The sequence below is a fragment of the Lampetra planeri genome, chromosome 30 (genome assembly GCF_965212315.1).
Source record: "Lampetra planeri chromosome 30, kcLamPlan1.2.h2, whole genome shotgun sequence".
Lineage (NCBI taxonomy): Eukaryota > Metazoa > Chordata > Hyperoartia > Petromyzontiformes > Petromyzontidae > Lampetra > Lampetra planeri.
This window is the reverse complement of record NC_136136.1, coordinates 2,802,932-2,827,832: the sequence shown is the minus strand read 5'-3', so window position 1 is coordinate 2,827,832 and position 24,901 is coordinate 2,802,932. Positions and strand designations below refer to the sequence as shown.

Sequence of the window (24,901 nt, the reverse complement as noted above, 5' to 3'; positions counted from 1 at the left end):
TTGGTAGCGCGCTCAGGGACGGCGTCGCCGCCGATTGGAACGCGGTGCGAGGCGGTGGCCAATGGAGTTACGCGCCCTCGCGGCCGCGTGGTGGGGGGGGGGGGGCCTTCAGCCAATCACGATGGCGGATCGCCTAAGCGCGCTAGGGAATTGAACGCGCGTGGAACGCTTCACGACCACGGTGTTTCTCGCCTTTTTTTCTGCCTCTTCGGCCAAAATCGCATCGGCCGCATCGTCACGTTTATACTTCGCAGCGAGAATGGCTCAGGAAATCTCCGCCGTCTGCGAGGAGCTCATAAGAGCGCTCTACGTGGTCATGGACTCGGCGTCGACGCATCAGCAGCGTGCGGAGGCCTTGAAGGTGAGTGAGCGTACTACCCCCACACCGCCGCCGCCGCCGCCCTGTCCCGTACATGGCACGGCCGGGATGTTCAGGAAAGGCCGGGGGGCCCGCAAAAAGCTGTAGGCCTCGCTCACTCAATGGGCCACGTTTAAGGGTCAATTTTAATTATTATTTTTTTGTTTCTAATGCAGCAGCAAGTTATTATCAGACGCGGTTCTGGGCTTGTCAAAAAATGCATTGTTGTACTGTACCATATGTGCTCCCAAGTCAACGGGCCCCGGCGTGTAGTGTGGGTTGGGGTAACGGGCCGACATCCAGCAGTGGATTGAGAATGTGGCAGTAGCAGCACTCCGTCTTGTCGCATCTTGGCCTCTGCCGAAGGCCATCATTGTACGTTATGCCGGCGTGCTGTGTGTGTGTGGAGTTATTGCGTTTTGTGCGGTGCACGTGGGAGTTTCTGCGTGCGAATTGCGTGGTGCTTTTGTCACACAGATGTGATCTCGACACCCGGCGCCACCTCATTCATTCGACATACGTAATGCGATTTTATGCTGACGTTCTCAGCCGTGCATTGTACACTGACGTCGTAGTATTCACGTAAAGCATTGTCGCTTTGGTTACTGATCGTTTAAGTGTGCGCCGTGCGTGGAGCTGAGCGCGCGTAGTCGTTTTAAGCTCGGCTGCTCGGTGCGTGAATAGTTCACGATGAGCAACAATCAGCCAAATTCAAGCCGCTTCTGTGAAGGCACACGAGCTGATTTTATCGCACGAGTTCAGTTTAATTCCTCCATCTCCTCGGGTAGACGACCTTTTAGACAAACGTTCCATGGTTCGGCTGACACTCCGTCATGTCTTGACCATCTGCCAAAGTAAGGTACACCCAATGTGCAAAAAAAAGAACGTGTTTCATCAGTGTGTTGTACCTTCTGTTATTACGTGCTTCAGAAACATGGGTCATTTACAAACTAGGATAGAACAAAAACTGAAAAGTGTCCAAATAAGCATAAAGGGACGCGTGCTCGCAATTACAGTGAGTGACAGAAAGTGGAACATGGATTAGAGAGGTTAATGAAATGATATAAAATATAAAAAGATAATAACGGAATGACAGCAAAGGAATGAAATGCGCCCGAGAAGTCTTTGCAGCGGAGATTGAACGATACAATCAGTTTATATGCAGGTGCTGGATGATTTGTTGCATTACAAGATTGTGAGTTATAGCGGCGCTTTGCGGAGATCTTGATCGAGCAGTGGATTGATCATAACTCATGATGGTGATGATCTGCCATCATCTTTGCGAGCAATGTGTCCTGAATTATGTCATTAACCCGGACATATCGAATCCAGTTGCTCCTCTTTAAGTTTCTCAATGCAATTCCAAGAATGAATGTCTGCATGCTGCTGATCACACTTGTATTTGTTCTATTTTCTTCGTTGTTACACGATATTTAGAAGGCGTTTTTTTGTTTTGTGTGAACGATCCCAGTTTTGTGAAGACTTCAAACAGAACTCCCCGCAGTGCGTCCAGTGCGGAATGATGATGGCAGACAAAGACAACGCAGGCATTGTGAGACACTTGGGCCTGCAACTGTTGGAGCACTGCATTAAGTAAGTGACTAAACTAAACATTATATTAACTATTTTTATTTTACCAGGTAAAGCCCACTGAGCTATGTAGCTCTTTTTCAGATGCGACCTGGCCACGTATTTTAGCTCAACGAAGTGGCTGATCACATGGAAATTTCGTTCGTTAATTTCTCAATCCGCTTGTCCTGGTGAGGGTCGCGGCAGCAGCGTATTGAGTAGGGCGGTCCAGACTTCCCATTCCCTGGTGACAGCTTGCAGATTCCCAGGCTTTTATAAGCCAGCCGAGAGGTCTTCGCCCAGTGGGACATGCCCGGTAGAGTTCCAGGGGGCATCCTTACCTGGTGCCCGAACCACCTCAACTGGCTTCTCTCAATCCGGAGGAGCAGTGCCTCAACTCTTGAGGCTAAATTCTCTAAACGTATGTTTTTAATGTGGAGGGAAAAATCGGAGGACCCACAGAAAAATCCACATGACCACAAGGAGATCATGCAAACTCCCAATATACAGGCATCAGGGTTAGGATTGAACCCACGACCCCTGGATATCAGGCGAGGTCGTTAATATCTTGCCACCATGGTGCCCCCAGCAGTGGATTCTCCTGCATTGCATGTGTGTTTCATTCATGGTGTTGATGGGCATTTTTTTTTACTCCAGGTTTCGCTGGAATAACATGAGCCAGGTGGAAAAGTGTCAAGTGAAAGAAAATGTCATGGGGCTACTTTCAAAGGTATGGCAATTACAACACAATGCAAGTGTGACAATGAAGCCAAACAATTATTCAAATATATAGGTATTACTGTATTTTTTAATATTCATGATCAGAGTAAACTCTTTAGTCATGGGTTCTGGATATTTTGCAATTTGTATGTATATTTTCATAGCTCTCCGATGCATTTTTTGTACCATGTGTTGTCGTACGATGTATGTACGATGTCTGACATTCTGCACCACTTTCTGGGAGCTTCAGGAATGAATAATGAAGAAGCTTCCACCATGTGGAGCGAAATGTCTGCAAACAAATCCGAGTCCTAGAGCTTGACCATCAAATTCTTGCAATGCAGTTTATTATATTAACAAATAAGTGTTTTAAGTTGTTGCTTCACTCATCTGTGTTAGGATTTTCTCAGGTATTTATAAAATAGTGACTCACTGAAGAAACCACCAATTTGGAAGTGTCAACTTTTATGAAAATGAAATGTATAGGTATACTAAGCTTCCGTATATGTGTGTACGTGTGTGTAGGGCACTAAACACCTTCTGGAAGAAGAACCCTACATAAAAGATGCTGTCTCACGGCTAATGGTAGAGATGATTAAACGAGAGTGGCCTCAACAATGGCCTGAGATGCTGCAAGAACTCTTCGCAACCAGCAAATTAGGCGTAAGGATTTAATTTGATATTTTAGCATACATACTAACTATTCAAACTTATGGTTAAAAATGTTTGTTGAAGTAAATTGCACATTTCTTTGCTTTTCTGTGAGAGTTCTCTGTCTTACCAGTTAGTTACGTATTTCATGATACAAGATTGATGAATGATGTACATTCAGTACATACATTTACAATACATGATAATCATTAATCACACTTAAATAATACTGTTATACTTTCTAAAGATTAATGTTGTTTTAACAAATTCCATCGCCTTAAAATGGCCATGAAATGGCTATACAAATCCTATAACGGTATTTTAAAGAAATAACCATGACTGTATTGTATGATGTTCACGTTACCCCTTGTAGGAGACACAAGCGGAGCTGATGCTGCTAGTATTGCTGAGATTGGCAGAGGATGTGGTGGCTTTCCAGGCGCTGCCCCAGCAGCGACGGAGAGATATCATGCAGGCGCTTACCCACAAGAATGTGATGCTGCTGGGCTTCCTACTGGATATTCTTATAGAACACTCCAACAAATTCCAGCAACTCGTAAGTCTAACTAGCTATTCTATTCTGTTTTTATTTTAACCAAGTAAGGCCCACTGAGCTATATAGCTCTCTTTGAGAAACAACCTGGCCACAAATGATAGCTCAATGAACTGGCTTAGCACGTAGACATTTATAGCAGCCAAATACTCTTAAACGCACATTTCTAAATGTGGAGGAGAAAAACCGGAGGACCTGGTGAAAAATCCACGCCACCACAGGGAGAGACATGCAAACTCCGAATATACAGGCGTTAGGGTTGGGATCGAACCCACAAACTTCTGTATCTAGGCGAGGTAGTTAGCATCTCGGCAAATGAATTGCAAACTAATAGGTGAAATATTCCAAAGTAATCATTATCCTATTTGTTTTTAATGTGGGATTCTTTTCAAAGTATTTATTCCCCCCCCCCCCAATAAGTTATTGCCAATGTTCATGTAGACGCAGCAAGCGGTCCTCAAATTATTTATATGGGCATGCCTTTAAATGTAATCGTATTTGTCTTAAAGTCGTCATTGTCTTCACTGAATTATTTTCAAAGTATAAATTATGATTTAGAGAACAATAATTAATCGCTTTGTTACAAATCGGGCATTAATAGGCCGTCTTAAGAATCATTATTTGGTCGTTCGTGAGAAATTGCTGACAGGATTGCATGAGCCAATGCACCAGTATTTTGTGTTCATGTTAAAGGAAAGGATACAGGTTGGGGGGGGGGGGGGTTGGACTCGGGTCCATTTTAATACCAAAGTGCATTCAGTTTTCATTATCCTTTCCAATGCAATAAAATCATACTCCAAACTTTGGTTTATTGGACCACATGTCCTTTTGTCCTTTCCAGCATTGCCTAGTTTAAATTATCCAGAAAAATTTAATGAGTGAAAATAATTCCATGGGTACATCCATTTTCATCCGGTGCAGTTTAATATTATGAAAGTTAAGTTGGACAGAACATGGATGCTTTGAATTCTGACAATTTACTTTTTAATTTTCTCCAACAGAAAGACTCTCCAACAGAAGAAGCGCAAAAACAGGTGAACTAAATTTTTATTAAAATGTTCTCACACTTCACTGTAATTTTAACATTGAGGCATTCACATGATTGCAAGTCTCACGAGCTTTAGTAAATGTGTTTTGATGTCGGACAGGCCACAACTCATTGCCGGGTGGCGTGCGCAACGCTTGCAACTCTTGCCGGCTTTGTGGAGTGGGTGAACATGACACATCTGGCGTTTAAGGACTGTGCCCTTCTCCGCACGCTTTGCTCACTCCTGGGAGAGCCACGCTTTCAGTTGGAGGCTGCGGAGTGCTTACTGCTCATTGTTCGTCGAAAGGTAAACATTTGTGTATTCAATACATATTTTTTTTTAATATAATACACATCCGAGCTGAAAAATATTAATTACTGTGGTATTAAGGTCATTGGTTCATATGGTAGTACATGTGGGACAGATGGCCATTTGTAAAATGGAGTGCATAATCCTGCATCACTTAAACGAGTGATTACTTTCAGCTATGATGGATCATTACAGGTGTGCGCGGAGCGTGGGTTTTTGTGTAAAAAAAATGCATGAAAGCAAAGGATGTTATCTGATTATGATAGATTTCGAATTTGTATGACGGGGATTACGTACATTGTTTATACATAGGACATTATTGTGGAGAGTGATGTGATGCAGCCCTGGAGCGTTGTGGAGGCTGCAAAAATTTTAGTCAACTCAAATATTTTTTTACATTTATTACACCAGTTGAAATGTGGCGGTTGTCACAGCCTCTTCTCATACATACCTATGTATGAGCTAGAGCAGAATTCATTATCGACAAAATCTGATTATTTTGTTACTCATCTTGCTTAGATTTTAACAATTATTTAAAGTTCAACATTGTGTCGTACCTCCCCTGAGGTTTTGGGATGCCTCCCCTTTAAATATTTCAGGTCATGCTACAGTGTTCATGTCAATTGTTTATGTTGTGTCTCTTGACCTTTTGGGCAGGGTAAGATGGAGGAACGGAAACCGCTGCTGGTTCTATTTTCCAAGCCAGCCATGATGTCCATCCTTCAAGCCGCTGTGTAAGTCTGTTATGCAGTAACAATGCACGTGTGATCTAGACACGCATAAGTAGTGAAGTTACTGCAATTTTTTTGGTACACTTTTCATCAAGATATTTTTTATGGATTTCCCTCACCTCTGATGGTCAATTGATGCTGCAAACATGACCAAAATTCTGTGACCACTTTCAAATGAACATTCTAGACTGTTGTATGTGTCACTGTTATGGTGCAAATCAAAATATTACATATTCCTTTACATACATTTTGACAATTTCTAACTTATTGAAACACATGTTCCCACATATGCATTTATAATTATATCTTAACAGCCCCTAGTTCTAAATTCATGAATTTATCTCGCTCTGGTATGCAACTGCCTGCTCATAAAATAAGAATAAAGAATGCCCTTTGGTCCAGCAAAGCCTCTATGTCTTGTGACTATAAAAGCCGGTGTTTCATTGCTTGGATTTATATGTATAATTTTAACACCCCACTGTCCATGGCGATATGTTCCGATGGTCCAACCAGGTCTGCTCACGATGCGGGGCTCGAAGAGAGGCACTATTTCTTCCTCAAGCAGCTGTGCCAGGTGCTCATAGCACTTGGGGTGCAGCTCAATGCGGTTTTGGTGAGTTAATGCACAATCGACCTCGGGGTTAAACATCATTTGAATGCGTTGTCTAAAATGCCTTTTTGTGCGTGTAAAAATGTTTGCGTGTTATTTCTCACAACCCCTTTGCTGCTAGGGCGTCGATAGAAGTGTCGTGCAACCGGCAACTTTTCACGAGTATCTTCTCTCAATTTTGGCTTTCACCAAACATCCCAGTCAGGTGAGGTGAAGATGTAAGCAAACAAATACAACTCGTGCAACTTGATTCTTATATTGCGCTCAATCGTAATATTTTACAGGTCACTTATAATCGGGTGAAATTTTTTTGCTTGTCATTGGTTTTTCTTTTCAGTATCTCAGCTTCAGCACGATGAGCACATGGTGTGCATTCTTTCGCCATGAAATCATCTCTCAGGATGCTTTGCTCCTGCAAATCCTGCCACAATTGCTGGACATTTACACGACAAAACTGCTGAAGGTCAGTACAGCCTAGGGCATATACGTTTAAAAATGTGCCATCTTTATTTATTTAGTTTTATAACGCTTACACTTTTTTTTGGATGCGCACAGGTTGGCTTTCCTTCAAAGAATGACAGCCCAAGCTGCGAGTACTCTCGTCTGGACTTCGAGAGCGATGAGGAATACAACAACTTTTTCTCAAGTGAGATTGCACCTTCACCCACAGCGGGAACTCTAAACATCTGAATATGATGGAACCTCCTCCGTTGTGTATGGTGTATACCAGAGGTGTGGACTCGAGTCATGCGACTTGGACTCGAGTCAGACTCGAGTCATGATTTTGATGACTTCAGACTCGACTTGGACTTGCCTCATCTTTGACTCGACTTGACTCGGGACTCGAGAGCAAAGACTTGAGACTTACTTGTGACTTGCACAACAATGACTTTGTCCCACCTCAGAGGTGTGGACTCGAGTCATGCGACTTGGACTCGAGTCAGACTCGAGTCATGATTTTGATGACTTCAGACTCGACTTGGACTTGCCTCATCTTTGACTCGACTTGACTCGGGACTCGAGAGCAAAGACTTGAGACTTACTTGTGACTTGCATAACAATGACTTTGTCCCACCTCTGGTGTATACCATGACTTCGCATTTTTTTCTTTCATACGTTGGTTAGATTTGTGAATAGTTTTTCTTTCATTTTGGGTGGACTTGAGTTCATTGAACCGTAGTGCTGGAAAGTGATGGCACAGCGCCTCACGCACTAGACTCTCAAGCTGGTGACCAGAATTTGATTCCTGGTCACAGTGGGGAGAGAGATCTGAACCATTCCTGGCGAGTTATATTTGTATCGGTCGTGGGCCATTCTTCTCATGAACTCAACCAACAGAATCGTGAAATATGGTCACACAGCTCCTATTACTAACATGGCATGGGGAGGCATTCATCCAGCAGTGGATTGACAAATGCTCTCAATTGTTATTTATATGTTTATCTTAAACATGGCTGAGCTTGATAAAATGTTGTTATGGTGTTATGTCCTACTGCTCTAATCTCCTGACCTGAGATTATTGCCAAGTTTGTTATTGATTCACCTTCCATGTGAATCAAAATGTAGTCCTCTTATTATGGAAGAGTCTCTCTAAATTTACATGAAATAATTCAGTCATTTATCGATTTAGCATTTCAGTGAATGGTTGCATATGCCGTGCTTGTTGCAGCATTCCGAGCTCAACAAGGAGAAGGTATCCGATGGGCCTGCCGTATAGCCCCGGAGGCAACCTTCCAGGTGGCTAGCAAGTGGCTGCAGTTTCAGCTTACCGCTCCAATTGAACCAGGCACAAGTAAGTGAAAATTGGTCGCGTCATACAAATATGAACGTGAATTAATGTTGATGGTTAAATGCAGTGAAGCTTCCTCTGTACTCGCCCGTATTGTCTACGACTCGCGTAGTTGTGGCCGCTAATAGATCAACGTGAGCTTCCGTTCACTTTATTTTGCAGGCGAGAGGATTCGCATGATAAACATGAATCCAATTTGTGTGTTTTTTTTATCAATAAGAGGAATTGTGCAGCAAATTTGTCCCATTATCACTCATCGGAAAGTGGTCGCTGAAAACATGAAATTAATCTATTGCCAAACAAAAAATTGGATAAGGCATCACAGCAAACTTGTCCATTCTGTTATCCCTGTTTAATCGCGAGTGAACACGCGACAAAGAGTGGTGTCACTGTATTTTCTAATTGTCCACACATTAAATATATCAAGAACACATTTGTTTATTTGGCACCGTGTACGACTGTGTTACGCTCCTGAGTGAGTTCTGACTCGTGTGTGTGTGTGTGTGTCTCTGATTGTCATAGCCAACGGCTTGATCTGTGACGACGAAGCTGGGACCTGCACCACGTACTCGCCATCTTTCATTCAGTGGGATGCTCTCAACACCTTCATGGATTGCACCATGAGCCATCTCCTCAAAGCCCTGGAGAAGAAGGGGCTGCTCGCTGTGAGGTCTTGCACTGAAAGCACAATCATTTGTACTCTGCCATTGCTTGGGGATAAAAACACGACTTTTTCCTGGCTAGATTAAATACCTGGGTGACCTTTGTTATAGGCTGATATATTCTGCAGAGTAATATTGTAATTGTTTTTAAACATACGATTTTCTTCGACGGGATGTCATTTGTTTTGTCTGTATTTAGTGTAAACATACGTTAAAAACACATTATAAACGTGGGCATCATAATATATCACTTTTGTACCTGTAATAAAATAAGTTTTCTGCACAAAATTGTTATGGTGCCCTGAAAATTCGAAACTTTAATAATATGTGACCTTATCAATCCTTGCCAAACAATTCCTTCCCACCCGTATGCCCTGTCCCAGGGGAACACAACAGAGCCAGGCTTGAAAACGTGTTTGTTAGAGGGGCTGTGTTTGAGCTAGTAGATGAAGGTCAGAGGTAAGTTCCCATCTAAAGATTTTTGTTTTCACTGGCTGCCCTTTGTGTGTGTGTGTGTGTTCACACCTGCTGTAGCATAGCGATTAGCGCCCTGCGCTACGAATCTGGTGATCACCACTAACATTGGTGACGAATATCTGAACCAGTCCTGAGCCTCCCCTAGGTCGACTCGGCATCAAATGAGTACCTGGTGCGGTGTGTAAACGTCGCCACTCGGGGACAAAGGCGGCCGGGCATCATGCTGGCCACCCACCCCCTTATGTACCGTGGTGGTCTTCATCGGTGCGACCTGCCAATGGCCCTTGCCCCAACAGTCTGTTAAAGGCAATATGGGGGATCTTTGTCTTTGTCACACCTACTGCAACCTCCTCGACAGCAATTGGTGGAGGAAGGCATCCGCCTACTGAACCTGGTGCTGTCCTATGAACCTGGCGACCCGCTGGTGCTGTCATGCGCCCTCTCGTGCATGTCGACGCTCATGCCCTTCCTGTCGCATGATTCCTCTGCTGTGCCACGGGTGCTCGACAAGGTGAGGTGCCCTGCATAATCTGTCAGTGAATTTTAGCAGAGAGTTTCAGTGTGTTGTTTTTTGTCGTCCCTAGAATGTTAATGTGTTCGATTGTTTTAACATATAATGTGTGTTATAAACTTAATACTGTGATGCTTATCGATACTGATATGCTTAAACAATTACAGTAGTACTAACACGTAGCTCGAAATTGATTTGTCCACAGTTGTTCTCTTCCGTGACATTTTGTCAGCAAGAAGGAATCAAGGCACCTGGTGCTTTTGTAAGTCTTTACTGACCATACATTGACACACACACACTTCACCATTTCAGTTGTGTGGGTTTTTTTTTTTCAAATAATTTTCTTTCAAAGTTGCCATAGAGTTATATTGCACTTTTTTATTTTATGTTATAAACTTTTTCCAGGTGCCACGCAGCCGATCTGTGAAAAATGTTCGACGCCACGCTTGCTCGTGCCTCGTGAGGATCTGCAGAGATTACCCGGAGCTGCTTCTGGTACGGAAACGCCGTTCTTTGAGAGATGACCATGTCCGAGCCAGAAATCAGTTTATTTATTTATACGGGAGGAATCCGATGAGCTATATAAAGCTCTTTTTTTTTATATCACAGATGTGTCCAATAGGGGCACGGGGTGAGAATGTTACAACAACAAACAATACAAAAACACGATAGCAGTGCAATGTAAAGGCAAATAAAGCTTTAACTCTTTTTTTTTTATCTTACCACGTAATGCCCACTGAGCTATGTAGCTTCTTTTTCAGAAGCGACCTGGCCACAAATGATAGCTCAACGAAGTGGCTTATCATGTGGACATTTATAGCAGCATCTACCCTATGGAGTGCATTGTGAAATTTCACATAAAGCCTCCACAGCCACAGTCTCGTTTTTTTTCTCTGGTACTCATTAATGTTTACCTATAATTATATGATCTTAATATTAATAACCACTGAAATGTTTTTGAAATTATGTTTAAGCATGTATAATGGTGTTGAACACCTGATCCAGCGCTTTGATGGTGAAACTCCTAAAGTTTCCAAGCTGTAAATTGGCTTGTAAATTACAGTTCAGCAAGTGTGATAATGAACCGTTCATTGTAAATCTTTGAGTATTATCCCTTCATATGCAAGCCCCTTCAAAAATAGGTCTTCAGACTTGGCGGTGCTTTCTTAGATAAGTACGACATTGTAACGTCTCATATTTCAAACACACCTTTGAATTCCTCACTCCTTTATCATTCAATGTAATACTTTGAAGATGGCATATAAAGAGCTGATATGAAATTTCAATCAAGATTTGAAGACTCACGCAATTATTTTTAGTTTTAAATATTTCCCTCGTTTTGTGCTCTGCGCATTGTATTTGCTCTTCAATAAATTCCTTTTGAGTAATCTTATGTGCCACGTAGGAGGCATGGTATTAACATTGACGACAATGATGATTCGATGTTTAAAATGTGCCCGTCGCAGCCGTGCTTTGAAAGTTTCTGCGAGCATCTCCTGCGCCTGCATAAGATGGAAGGCATGACCCAGCTGGAGCGAGTCGCCTTCATGGAGTGCCTCGTCATCATCAGCAACAAGCTATGCAACTACGATCGCCAGCGTGCCTTCCTGGAGCAGATGCTGACCACCCTCATGGCGTTGTGGATGGAGCCTGACATGCAGCAGTGAGTGCTGCTTCTTGTTGGGTTTCCCAGGCATCGCATTTGCGTGAGACACTTACGTAGATTCTATACGTAGAAGGACCCTTGTAGAGTAAATGGGTCATTCGCTAACGTTCATTTAATAACTCTTAAAACAGGTGCATTGCGTGGATAAAGATCGAGTAACATTAATTTACAGTCCTTTGACAGTCCACTGGTGGACAAAGAAGACCTCCCCCACCCCATATTGTTCGTGGTAACTTTTGTTATCTTACTTCACAATGGCAGTCAGTGTGAGTTGGTGAAGGGGGTTGCCCAGAACCGGTTCACATATTCACTCGCCACTGATGTTGGCTGTGACCAGGCGTCAATATTCCGGTCTCTGAGTTTATAGCGCAGCGCACCAAAGACCGCACACAATTACTGCACCCAACTATATTTAGCTAAGTTTTTATTTAAAAGGAGTAAAACTATCGAGTTAACCATCAAATTATCATTGGGTTTGTATCGGTGCTGTCATCATTTTTGGTTGCCAGATTTTATAGCGTACCATTGACAAGAGGGTCAAGATAACGTCATGTAGCTTGTTGGAAATATGCTGGCATAGCCACAATCCTGTTAGAATAATAATAATATTTCCCATCAACTGATTTGATGACTGACATATAAGTAATTCCCATACACAGTGTGGCGTGCTCCCTTTATAGCTGGGTTGATGCATTTGCCACACCAGAACTTTATTGATTATATACTAAGCTAAATCCCTTTGTTGGCTTCCTTGGAAATTGAGCCTTCCAGAATGCGTAAAAGAGAAAACGGTCATGCGTTGTGTTGTACCTAAGTGACTGGATATGCATTGGAAGGACACACTTGATTGGTTAGTTAGTCGACCGGCAGGCTGTGTGTGGTGGGTTAAAGTGTGGCTTACTCCCACCTCTTCCAAGATGTTTGTCTCGCGTAGAAGATTTGGCCAAATACCCTCCAAAGGGGCTCTCAAAAACGCCCCTCACGTGGAGACCCTTCCGCCAGTAGCGGTGTGAGCAAGCAATTGCAGGGCTGCACCTTTACCTTTTACATAATGGGATATGTGTCCTTGCGGCTTACGCCTGGCCGCCTTTATTATTTTCGCCCCAGCGGTTATACTGGGTGATAAAGTCTGGCTGCAGAGACCTCCATCTAATTCTCTCTCTGAAAGTGAAAGCCTACCTTACTGTAATGAGGGTGCAAATGCAGTGCATAGCACATTGGAGGACCCATACATTTTACTCAACTAGATTGTGTTAATATTTGACTTAACCAGAAACAAATGTTGGTGCTTAAAACGTGTAGACAATATGCGGAGGCACATCTGACGGTGTGGGGCCTGTGCATAAATATCCACTGGTGCACTCTTTTATACTTCACACGTGTACCCAGCCCACCTCCGGACCCACACGAACTTGCGTGGAGAAGCATGGTCAAATCCCCATGACCTGTATGGCGTGAGGATGAACACACTCACCCTTTAGTAGATTTGCATAACCGCTGTATATTCTTTGGAATGTACATAAACTTAATTGTATAGGCGATTTAGGTTATGTTGTATACGTACACACTTGGTGCTTTCGTTTTGCACCTTCCTCTCCAATAGAGCCCTGTGGAGCACAGATGGATTTTTGGCGTACTTTGGATTGGACAAGAGCATTGTGCCGGATGGAATGGAGGACATCGCAGGCCTTCACCGTGGTCAGGTACTTGGTCTTGGACCAAAAGTATTAAAAAGTTGCTTTACGACCTCTGCTCTTTTTGCAAGTGATTAAACTAACATTTTACATGCCATGTGCTTAATTTTCACATGGAAAACAAAAATTGCCATTTTAGTGCTTTGTTGTAGAAATTACCCTGTGCTCATTACTGATCAACTAAAGTTTCAACTATCGACGGCCCAGCTCGCAGTTATATTAATTTGAGAAAAACGTATCTCCAATCTAAAGTGTGAATTTACACAACCGTTGTTTGCAGGTGGAATTGTTTCCTGCGTGGTTTAGGGGGAAAAGACATCCCATTGCATGTGTGGGAGGTGCTGTTTCTGTGCATGGGGCCCGGCGAGCGTTGTCAAGGAATCGTTTGTCGTGCCTTTGCAGTTGGTGTACTGCATGAACATGATGTGCATGCTGGTGAAGCGAGCCAGATGGCCGGAGGGCATAGAGGAGGCACAGGCTGGCGGTTTCGTGGTTGGCGAAACGCCCTCGGGCGGCCCTGTCTATCGCAACGCGTGCTCCCAGTTTGTTTGCAAGATGCTGGAAAACATGCTGACACTCTCCAGGTGAGGCTTCGCACGTCAAGTCGCACGCAGCGGGTAGTTACACCGGATGCAAATGCTGTGGACGTCACGTGTTTTGTACGCCCGTGACCAAATCACCAGAAATGCGCCTGATCTAATCGGATCTCAGAAGCTAAGTAGAGTTCAGCCTGGATAGTGTGCTTGCTTGGGTGACACACTTACGTAAACAGGTGTTCAGGATGCTGCAGGGCTACTTTGTTGACAGGAGAGAGGATTTAAACAAAGTCCATTGTTGGACTGTACTTGTATGTTCCCACGTCAGTGCTCCCTGTCTTCACCAACCTGCACTGACCAGCATGTTGAAGTAACATGAAATAACCCCCATTACCCGCAGTTTGTGGGGATGCCCTCATCCAGCAGTGGTTTGACAACAGGATTGTGCAAGTGCACATGTTTATGGTGTAACAGGATATGAAAGTTACATTATTTATCCTAAGACCAAGTATAATTAATCTTGTACAGATAGGCACACAATAGTCATGCTGTGTGGGCCCAGTTTCTTTTTATAATGTGGCTGTGATTGGCGGCAAATGCCACTGCTGGTACAGTCTTATGCTTGCATTTCAGTATTCAAGAGAGAATAATCGTTTTTTTGGAAAAAGCTCATCAAAAGTTGAAGAATGTGCACGTGTTTCTATTGATCATCAGGATTACTTGACCATACTTCACCACGCCAGTTAGTGCGAGTTGATGAAAGGGTAGCCCAGGTCTAATTCGGATATTGCTCATGCTCTGATGTTAGCTGGTGCCAGGGATCAAAGTCAGGTTACCGAGTTCATAGCAGAGTGTACGAACTACCGTGCTCACCATACCACTCATTCTTTGTGAGCTTGAAATATATATACTTTGTATATACCAAAGCATTGCTGAAATTCTGACATTACCTAACTAAAGCACGCATTTCAAATGCAGCTTGCAATGCTTGATATATAGTGTATGCCAATATAAATGTATGATAGCATAAAACCTTCTTGGTTCAATTACTTCATTGGGTAAAAAAAAAATCGAATTTCCTATATTGCAGTGCATGGCCAATAACCTATAGTATGCTGAAGGTCACTCTTACATAATTACATTTCTCACACTGTTTAGCCATTTGTGCCTTATGTTGGGACACATAGGCACAACACAGACAGCTGTTCTGGAAACAGCATCCATACTCAGTGGAATTCCAACAGTGTTTTGATTAAAAAGCATTTGGAATGTGTTGTATGTGCACCTGTGTTGCAGGACTTTTCATTCCTTCTGGCTACCGGAGCAACGTGCCAAGTTAAACAAGGACTATGAACTCGCATTTGAGTGCATGGAATCGGAAAAACATAACTTGCTAGGTTGGTGAATGTGTGCAATCTATTAATTGTTTGTTTGTGTGCCTGACCGAGACCACAGCAAAACATTTTTTTGTTATAATTATGAGCTATCTTCTATCTTGCAACAATACCACATGGGGGAAATGTTCACTGTTCAGCTTCTTCGCTGCATCACAATACAGCAGCTCCACCTTTTTTGATTGCCAACCAACCTTGCCTGCAGGCTTGAAGGACACTAATCAAGATGGGATGATCATAGGTTTTATCAAACGTGTTCTATGTAATCATGCCACGCGATGCTGTTCAAAACTCTAATTGGATACATTTAATGTTAATTTAGTTTGTGCTTTGAGTTATTGCATTATTGGTCCAGACTAGACAATGTATCACAGTGTGCCCTTTAATACAATATAACAGGATTAATGTGTGTTCTTGTTTGTTTATTGGCCGTTTCATATGGTTGCCTCAAGCCATCCCATTGCCCCTTACTGAGCACCACAAGAAGATCCGAACGCCGCTGGAAAGAATGCAGAGTTTCATCACCACAATGCACGAAAGCTGGTAAATTTCCCTACATCTGCTTCATATTCTCTTCACTATCCCTTCAAAAAATGTAGGAATGTAATATTTAAAGGCATTAGCTTGTCCGCTTATGGGACGTATAATCCACTCGCAGGAAAAAAGTTAAGATGCTGTGACTATAAACTCATTCGGTCCAGAAACGTTTATGTTGAAAGAGGAATGCTAATGCAGTCACCTGGTGATTATCCAAGGTAATAAAAGGGACGAGCATTTTTATGTAGCATCATTCATGCATCTCAGCCGCTACACAATCCACAAACACGGAGGTGCATAGATATCAAGTTAGTTTAGTCAACTAATGGGTGTTTATACATGTGGGAGGTGTTTGTGGTCAACGTGGGCACTGAATTACTGAGTCTCGAAGAGTGAGGAGCAGCTTTTCACTAAAGCGACGTGAGTTAAAGGGGTGAGTGAGCACTGTTAAACCACAACCTGGGTAATTCACCAACGAATAGTCGGCCGTGGATGGTAGTTTAAAAATAGCATGTACAGTAGTGAAACATTGCATGTATTTACAACATTGTGTTGTCATAAAGGAGATTCACATTGGCTATTCAGTTGGCATTATTGTAGTGCTTTTAATGCCTCCTTTTGTTCTTGCTAAATGAAGCATATTTGTGTTCCATCGCATGTGACAGCTACATTATACTGGGCAAGGTAGGGAGTGCCCTTGGACGTGACTTCTACAACATCCCGAATGTGGCGCAGTTGCTGCTCGATTCGGCTCTCTCCCATCTGGACATCTCTACCGAACACCGCCTTCGAGCCCTGCTCAATATCCATTGCTGCTGCTTCCCCGTGTCGTATGAGTGAACAACTTTGCGTTACTTGTATACCAATCAAAATAAGCCTACTACCAACAATTCAAGTCACTTGTATGTATATATGTTGAACTTCTTTCGCACCATGCGTGCAATGATAATTTTTGTAAATTGAATCATTTTCAGATGTGCGGTGTAAAACTTTGTTACGTAAAAAATGTATGCATTCTCGCCGAAAACAAAACTGTTCTGACCGCAAAGGGTGAAAGCCAACCAAGTAATCATTTCTGTACATCAATTCGTTTGCTCATGAGATATTTTGTACGGTTGGATCAATGTTGACAACATTTTCAGGGGTGGCTCATGACCACAATATCTTGCCTCTGATTGCTTTTTAGATAAAAAGGTCAAAGGGAGACCAAGGTTATGGCAATATCAAAAGCCTAGCATTCCTGCTTGTACCCACGACATCTGAACCGTTTGATCATTTTGGACAAACTTTTCAGAGACTCCGAGACCACAAATGTCTTGCTTGGAATTGCTTTTCAAAACGTCAAAGGTTAAGGTCACAGTGCTTTTGAGAACTAGCAGGGAGAGAGGTTGCAGTAGTGAGCAAGCAAAATTCCACCTATCCCTCTTTAGTGTAAGTAAATAATGCTCAATGTGGGAGTGTGTGTGTAGCAGTTGTATTGCTGTACGCCTGCGTGCTTTGCACAAAGTATCAAATGCTGCCATCTGTGGGAATTGTTGCAGAAGGTATTATTGTTGGCATTGTCAAATATGTACTGTTCTTCTATCTGTCTATTTAAACAAGTGTTGGACAGCACCTGGGCGATACAGCAAAATTAATAGTTGTACTATACTCCGATGCTCCCATATGTGTGCTCCCCACTATCGCCCATCTGCACCGACCAGAATGGTGAAGTTTAGTCAAACAACCGTCGTGACCTACATGGTGCGGGGAAGCCCTTATTTATTGGTGGATTGAAGAAAGGCTGTACATGCACTTAACCGTAGAACATTCTTCAGCCCATTCCTGCGCGACGTCACGACCTCTGTAATGTGCACACGCATTGGCGCCGTCGCTCGCTGCATGCACCAGCATGTCGAAACGATGATGGTGGAGCGTGAACGTTTTCTGTCGTGCACATTGAGCAGAGCCACTTCCCTTGACCGTGCTGCCCACAGTTCTTTCTGAAGCTGTTCATTCAGACGTGCCCCGCTGAGAGCTACAACTCCGTTCTGATTCCCATCTGTGGACCCGTGTTTTCTGTGATGCTGCAGGTGAGCGGCGTATGAATTAACAAGGCGTTCAAAATATGCCCGACACACAACCCTTGCTTTGGCACAAACTGTTGTCTTGTTAAGTTGGTGTTTTAAAGAAGTATTTGTCTAACCTCGTTTATGCAGTCAAATGAAAAAAAAAACACTTCACAGTGTATTATGAGATTGTCGTCATGTTTAAACTTTGGGTTCCGTGTGTTGTGTGTGGTGATGCCTAAACGTATATCATGATTCTTTGTTTCGCCACAGAAATTGAGCATACTGTGGCAGAACTTGGTCCAAAGGTCAATGGAGAGGTATGTTACATACATGTTTAATGAAGCAGTGTCCATTGTTACATATTGCACCCTCCTGTCTGTTCATTGCATTATAAACTGTAGTCCATAAGAGTTTTTTTGGGTTAGATCGCGTAAATATAAATGTGTCGTTAATTTTAATATTGGTCGCGAAAGCCTACGTGTTAAATAAGCCGTAGTGCTATCCATCCCTGGCAAAGACCGACAACATTTTAACGTGGATTACGGCTCCTAAAGGACGTTGCTGATAATGAGCATGCTGGATTTTTTCTGTGGCTTAAACAACTATTCGATATTGGGGAAATCATATTTCCTGTTAAGAAAAGCAAGTAGGCTTGAACAGGGACACATCGCTGGAAAGGACGATTGGCCGATCATTAAGAATGATGACAGATCCCCCCCCCCCCATCCCACCCTTTTCCCCCTTTTGTTCCTCTTCCCCATATAAAATAAAATCTAAGTTCCCGCTTGCGGTCCCTTTGCGAGTACGGCAGTGAGCTCGCTTTTCTCCCTGAGCACCGTTTCGGGGCTTTTGTCTGCGGAATTTCTGTGCCCTCTTTCTCTTGTTACTGGTTTGTTCTCTGTATCCGGCCTCTCTTGTCGAGTTAAAAAACAACGACAAATTAATGACGACAGAGTGGCAGCTGTGAACGTCCCCAAGAATGTGAGCGCGTCGTGGAGGTGGAGTGATGAGGTCATCACTCGTTGGGATGGTAATGACCTTAGGGAGGCCTTCATCCAGCAGTAGATTGAGCATCATCACTGTTGGTGTAACCTCGTTATTGATGACTGTCTATGCCATTTTGGTAATGCGTTTCGAAAAAAGTTCCGAGGAGGATCGCGCGGATGATGCCCAGGAGGTTCTGGAGGATCAGCTGACGCGGTTGGTGACACGCGAATACTTGGAGATCCTCTGTGAGTCCTAATTCAAATCATTTTCACTACGTTGCTACATCTTCTTGGTTCTTTCGGTAAAGTCACGTAGAAGGGAAATAATAAAATAATACACCAGTGGTTCTTAATCTTTACTGCAGCCTAACGCCCCCTTTGGTTCTCAATCGTAAAAAAAAAGTATGTTAATAAATACATAGGTTTGATGAAATAAAGTCGTTGTACGTACGTGCCCGTGCTTAATTTGTGTTTCGATGATTTACGTTCTAAAAAAGATCTGGCCACGTCTCGCACCCCTAGAAGGGCATCTCGCACCCCCAGGGGGTGCGTGCACCCCTGGTTAACAACCAATACTTTAAGCAGATGGCCCTGAGTAGATGTGTTATGTCCCTTAAGATAATCATCAGCAACTCGCATCAATCGAGCGACTCGTGTGGCCTTAAAATGGTAACATAAGAAATGCACGACATTCTTTGGTTCTTTCGGTAAAGTCTTTACTGAAAAAACCAAAGAATATTAATTCCTGCAGTCACGAAAGTTTTAAATAAAAATATGCACGACAATTGCTGTTATCTGGCCATTGCTGACTGTAATTCTGCTCTGACTATTCCGTCGATTTCTTGTGCAGGTGCTTGTGTCAGTGTGAAAAAATCTGCAGAGCTGCCAACCACTATGGAGAATATGGATGGTGCGTTTTGAATAAAACATTTCACTATTGTGTAGTTCAATGAGCATTGTTTATACCGTTTATTCATTACCTTTTTATTAGCTGTCCCCTGACTGCTGTGTTATTTTCTTTGTTCAGAGGATGAGGTCATGGCGATAGAGGCTGCCCCAAGTGAATCTGATGAAATCAGTGAACTGGGGAAGGGGCTGATCATGAATGAGGTATGTACAAATCTACGCACATAAATGTGAAGTAATGCAATGCAGTATTAATGTATTATGGCAAATGCCATAGTCCATAGCAGGGCTAGCCAAATCATGGCTTATGAGCCGCATGCAGATCTCGGGCAGTTTAATTTTAGCCCACAAGAGAAGCAGCTCATTTTATTGTCAACACATTGTTTGAAACGGGGAAAAATCTGCGAAATAAAAGTGACCCGGGGCAGTTGTTCCTGACAGCTTCCATGAGTTATCCTTCTTCAGATTTCCAAATTTTAAAAACTCCGCAGCCATCCAGCGTGAGCGAATTGGCGGTGTGACCACCGTGTGCGTCTTGTGGGCCTCAGCCACGTGAGGCGGCTCGTAAGGCCAGGAAAGTTTGACCACCACCTGGTCCCATAGTGTGTTGTTGTTGTTGTTTTACAACATGGTCCTCTTGTGCAATAGGAGGCCTGCCAAGCGATCCTCTTGAGTGCATTCACTGCCCTCTCCTGGAATGACACTCCCACCTGTCACAAGGCTGCCACCCACCTCTGCTGGCCGGTCCTCAAACAGGTGAAAACAGAGATGTGCCTTGGGAATGCTTTCCAGTCATAGTATTGACTGTTGGGTTAATTGCACGCAAACATTTATATGGCCATTCTTCACCAGCACATGATGTGCTCTGATGAAGGGCAATTGCTCAATATGTCGCCTATGATATATATTTTTTATTAATTTTTAAGGGAGTATTATTGACTGCCATCCCAGAATCACCGAATAATAACACTTGTTATGTTACACATAATTTGTAAAAATACCCCACTGATTTGTAAGGACTCTCTTGAGTTTATTCTCAACGGGTAGTTGAATAGTACAATTGTGATGGCTCCTTATCTTAGCAGAGGAGAGGGTTAACATATGTATGAGTGCATTTAGATTGGTCGGACTCATGCAGAGGCTTTGTTATAAATTAAATACACTTTTCTATAATTTCCATATTTTGTGTAGAGTAGTTCCAACTGGGTCACCCTCTTAGTACTGCATTCATAGTCTGAGATGCTGTAATGAATGGTAAATTATAGTCATAAAACACGTACTAATTTAGAATCTTGCATTGATTTGGTTTCCTGCAGGTGACCTATGGTTGACCCACAAAACTGGTCAGAACTAAGTTGCTTTTACAGTTAACCGTTCGGTTGCCGGTCAGACATGACGCGATGAATAATAGCCCAAGCATCAAGCCGTAAAAACGACTTGGTTTCAACTCACTTTGCGGGTTACCTGTGGGTACCTGCGGATAACCGACCTGACAGAGCACTCTACAACAGAGTAACACCCGCACCTCCGATTAGCACGGTTGGCTACGTACGGTGCGAAATAAGTTCAACATACATACATATTCTTCACCTGAGGACGGCTGCTTGCGTTGTGGCCGAAACGTCGTGAGAATTATATTATTTTATTACGTTTTGTTTTTTATTATTTTATTACTTCCCTTCTACGTGACTTTACCGAAAGAACCAAGAAGATAAATAAAACACCTAACCACTATACTTGCTTTCACAGGCAGCACAGCACTCGCTATCACCGGAAGCAATGGTGTGGTGCTTCACAGCTGTTCTGCGGGGGCTGGAAGTGCATGGTCAACACGACTGCAGTCAGTCCATACTGGTGAACCTGGCGTTCCAGATTTATGAGAACATGGTGAGTGGCTGCGGTGCCTGTGTACACCATAACCTTGCCCATCGAGGGTTTTCCCGTCGCGGATTTGACTTTTCACGCCAAATGTATTGATCGCTCCGCTGTAGCTCGAACATTCGTGGTTGACCACGGGATGCCTGTACACATTATAAGTGCGCTTTTCGCAATGATGCTTCTACGGAAAAATTTCCACGCCGTTTTGCCTCAAACGCAATTCATCACCGGTCTCATTTCACGTGCTCCCAGTGAGGCAGTGAGGTTCAGCCGCGTGATTTTTCTTACATTTTCATCAGTACCCTTATTGATTATTTTGCAATGGCCCCTGAAACAAAATGAATTGGTAGTGAATCTAGTGAAAAGAAGCAGAGGAAGGTGATGTCTCTTAGCAAGAAAGTTGAATTCCATGACAGCCTTGCAAAAGGTGAGTGCTGCATCATTAACTTGATGTTCATTTTCAGGTTTGCATTTATTTATGTGTACATAACAGTACTGTACACTACATTTTTTTTTATTTTATGCATTTACACTATGAGTTATATGTAATTTTATCTAAAATAATAATTTTACATTCAAAATACTTTCTGTTTCATGTTTGGAGTAATGTAGAGGGACATGAAACAAAAGGGGGAGGGGAGTGTCGTATTGCAGAACGTGAATCAAACTTTCGTTTTCCTATTTGTCATTGGGTTTGCGGATCACGGATTTGCCGATTGCGGCTATTTTAAAAAACCATCCACTCACAACAGTTCAGAACCAAGTGTAATGACAGGTGGCTGGCTGGATTTGAGCTCGGCTTGGTCAACTGACCTCTGAACCACGTGGCCAACTTAGGACTGTGCATATATGTATATATTTGCCACCAGAATGTTTTTTTGAGAATTGCCATTATTCCTTGCGACCAGCTTCCTGGCATAGTGTAGATTCATTTATATTGGCTTGCCATGCCACTGACTTCTCTTTAGAAATGCACCCTTTCTTCTGTGTTAGTGTTGCTCGATAGAACGCACTGATGCATCGCGGTTTCAAGTCGTTTATCAGTCTTGTAGCCCTTGAAACCATCCTTCTCATCAATGCATCTCACTTCTGCTGTACAAATAGCTAATTCTTTGTTCAGCGCCTTAATCAAGGCCCTATATAAATTAAAATAACATAAGTTAAAATCATCGTTCAGCTGTGAAATGTAGCTTTCTTGCAAGTTTATCACTTAAGATTGCACAATTTGTTTTAGCTGTAGTTGCTTCCTAAAATGATATCCGTGTGAACCCATCTCTCAAACCCTGTTTTTCCAGCGGCCCCGCTTCACCGAGCTGAACGCCATAATGAACCAAATCCCCAACATCTCGGCAGACACCCTCAGTATGTACGAGCAGAAGCTGATCGGCGATCTGATGGCTCCTGAAGGGCCTCCGGGGCCCGTTGGACCTAACGCTGTGAAGCAGGCCGAGAGGCGACGCAAGGACACTTTCAAGAAGCTGATTGCTGGCGTCATTGCGGTTGGTTACAACTTGAGATTGTTTTTATTCGTTCATTGTCTGTCTCCTGTACTTGTATTTTAGTCCTAGTCGATCTTTTTTTTTAGTTGAAAAATCTGCATTTAATTTCTCTGCGTTTTTTTGGGGTTTTTACTGCATGTTGTACGTATGTTAAACTTCTTTCGCACCGTACATAGCTAATTGGGCATAATGGCTGATGTTTTGCGCCATGTCCTGAGAACTACAGCAACCTCTAATTGTAGAAGCTCCTGGTATGTCGATCAATACGTTGGACATCATGCCAAACATGTGGTCCAACCCGAAAACACGGAGCTGTACAACATGACCGTGAATTTCAATGCAGTGGGGTGCTCTGGCGTATTTTTTTTCCTGTGCTTTGCTCTTTTACCTTTTCACACTTGTGTCATGACCCTGCCACTGTTCATCTGTTTCCATGTCTGCTCACGGCTTGCAGAAGGACATCGGGCAGAAGTTCCGCAACGAAATTCAGATCCGTGACCTGCCGCGGTTATTTCAGCGGCAAAAGCGGACCGTAAGTATTGAAGACCAGGAGAAAAGTGACATTGGCATCATGGCACTCTTCGTTCCTCAGGCCCAGTCTATATAATTACCACTTGGCTTAACCTAAATGCACATGGGGTATGTACATCTTAATTTCATTTTGCGTGGTTCGTTCTTTGGGTACTTATTTGAACTAAAATAAAAAAATTACTTGCCTATTAAAATGTAATGCTGCAAACGAGCTCATTCATTTCACACAAATGAACAGCGTTTTGATTCAATTAAGTACTCTTGTTTATCTGATTGCCATCAGCACTGCCATACACCTACACTCATGACTGAGTTAATCAATGTCTAATAAAGGCTTTTGATTCAAAGTTGAACATTTTTTGGTGTAATAGTTGTCATCGAATCGGCTCATTAATGGGTTACAAGCCACTTATGGCCAACACAGATTCCTAATGGCTACTTATTCTTTATTTCTTAATCATAAAACCACCAGTCGTCTTAAATCCACATTAACTCATTTTTTATATGGTAACCCACCATACTATTTTTTACCTATACTTTCTCAGACATTGATATAATTTATGACGTTCTGGAGAGCATGACCAAGGGTACGCACTCTCTTTAAGCAGCGTCTGCTTAGACATGATATGTAGCCCCCAGGCATTTTAACTGGGAAGATAATATAAATAGCAGTGTTAGTTTTGCCTAAGTTATGAAATTCAAAACGAAGGAATATTTTATAAGGTTTATGCTGCAGCTTTTTTTTATTCCCTTTCATACTGTACTGTCCTGCCCTAAACCCAAAATGTAAGTGACCTTTAATTATTGATTTACGCGTTAAATTTCTATGTATTTGTCTGTCACTTGCATTTTTAAGGGGTGTAAAGAGCTTAAACTACGAGATGATGCTTCAATCTTTAAAACGAAAATCTTATTTTTTTTGTTTGATACAGTTGTGTTAGTCTTACTAAAACTTGACTCATTAGTGTTTGGAAAATATCGTGTACAAATTTACAAGCGTGCTGTGACAGGTGATGAGTATACATTTGTATTTTTTATATGTAGAAGCCAATCGTCTAGTTGTAATAACTGATTATTTGAGTGCGCCACATTGTTTTATATGTGTGTTGCCATGTAGTGTTCCCCTCACGAATGAAGCCGTTACTTGGTTTCTCACATTAAAAAAGTGGCACAGTTAAGATTTGGAGACTTTCCATATCCGTTTACTGACACTGTTGTTCTATGAAATCAATAAATGATGTCGATGTATTATCCA

General features: G+C 42.7%; 1 protein-coding gene across 1 annotated transcript; it reads left to right on the top strand.

Moving 5' to 3' along the window:
* Nucleotides 1-135: 135 nt before the first annotated feature.
* XPO5 (exportin 5) lies at nucleotides 136-24,901 on the top strand. The gene is made up of 32 exons (XM_078608461.1): nucleotides 136-361; nucleotides 1,830-1,951; nucleotides 2,585-2,657; nucleotides 3,173-3,310; nucleotides 3,672-3,854; nucleotides 4,853-4,885; nucleotides 5,000-5,185; nucleotides 5,846-5,922; nucleotides 6,433-6,532; nucleotides 6,651-6,734; nucleotides 6,867-6,992; nucleotides 7,085-7,175; nucleotides 8,199-8,321; nucleotides 8,841-8,983; nucleotides 9,816-9,968; nucleotides 10,174-10,230; nucleotides 10,374-10,463; nucleotides 11,435-11,631; nucleotides 13,238-13,337; nucleotides 13,731-13,912; nucleotides 15,161-15,261; nucleotides 15,711-15,801; nucleotides 16,461-16,597; nucleotides 17,770-17,867; nucleotides 18,117-18,163; nucleotides 18,990-19,078; nucleotides 19,683-19,742; nucleotides 19,860-19,942; nucleotides 20,387-20,494; nucleotides 21,488-21,625; nucleotides 22,912-23,115; nucleotides 23,570-24,901. Exons 1-32 carry the CDS (start codon nucleotides 260-262, stop codon nucleotides 23,720-23,722), a joined length of 3,669 nt encoding a protein of 1,222 aa, XP_078464587.1. The 5' UTR covers nucleotides 136-259; the 3' UTR covers nucleotides 23,723-24,901.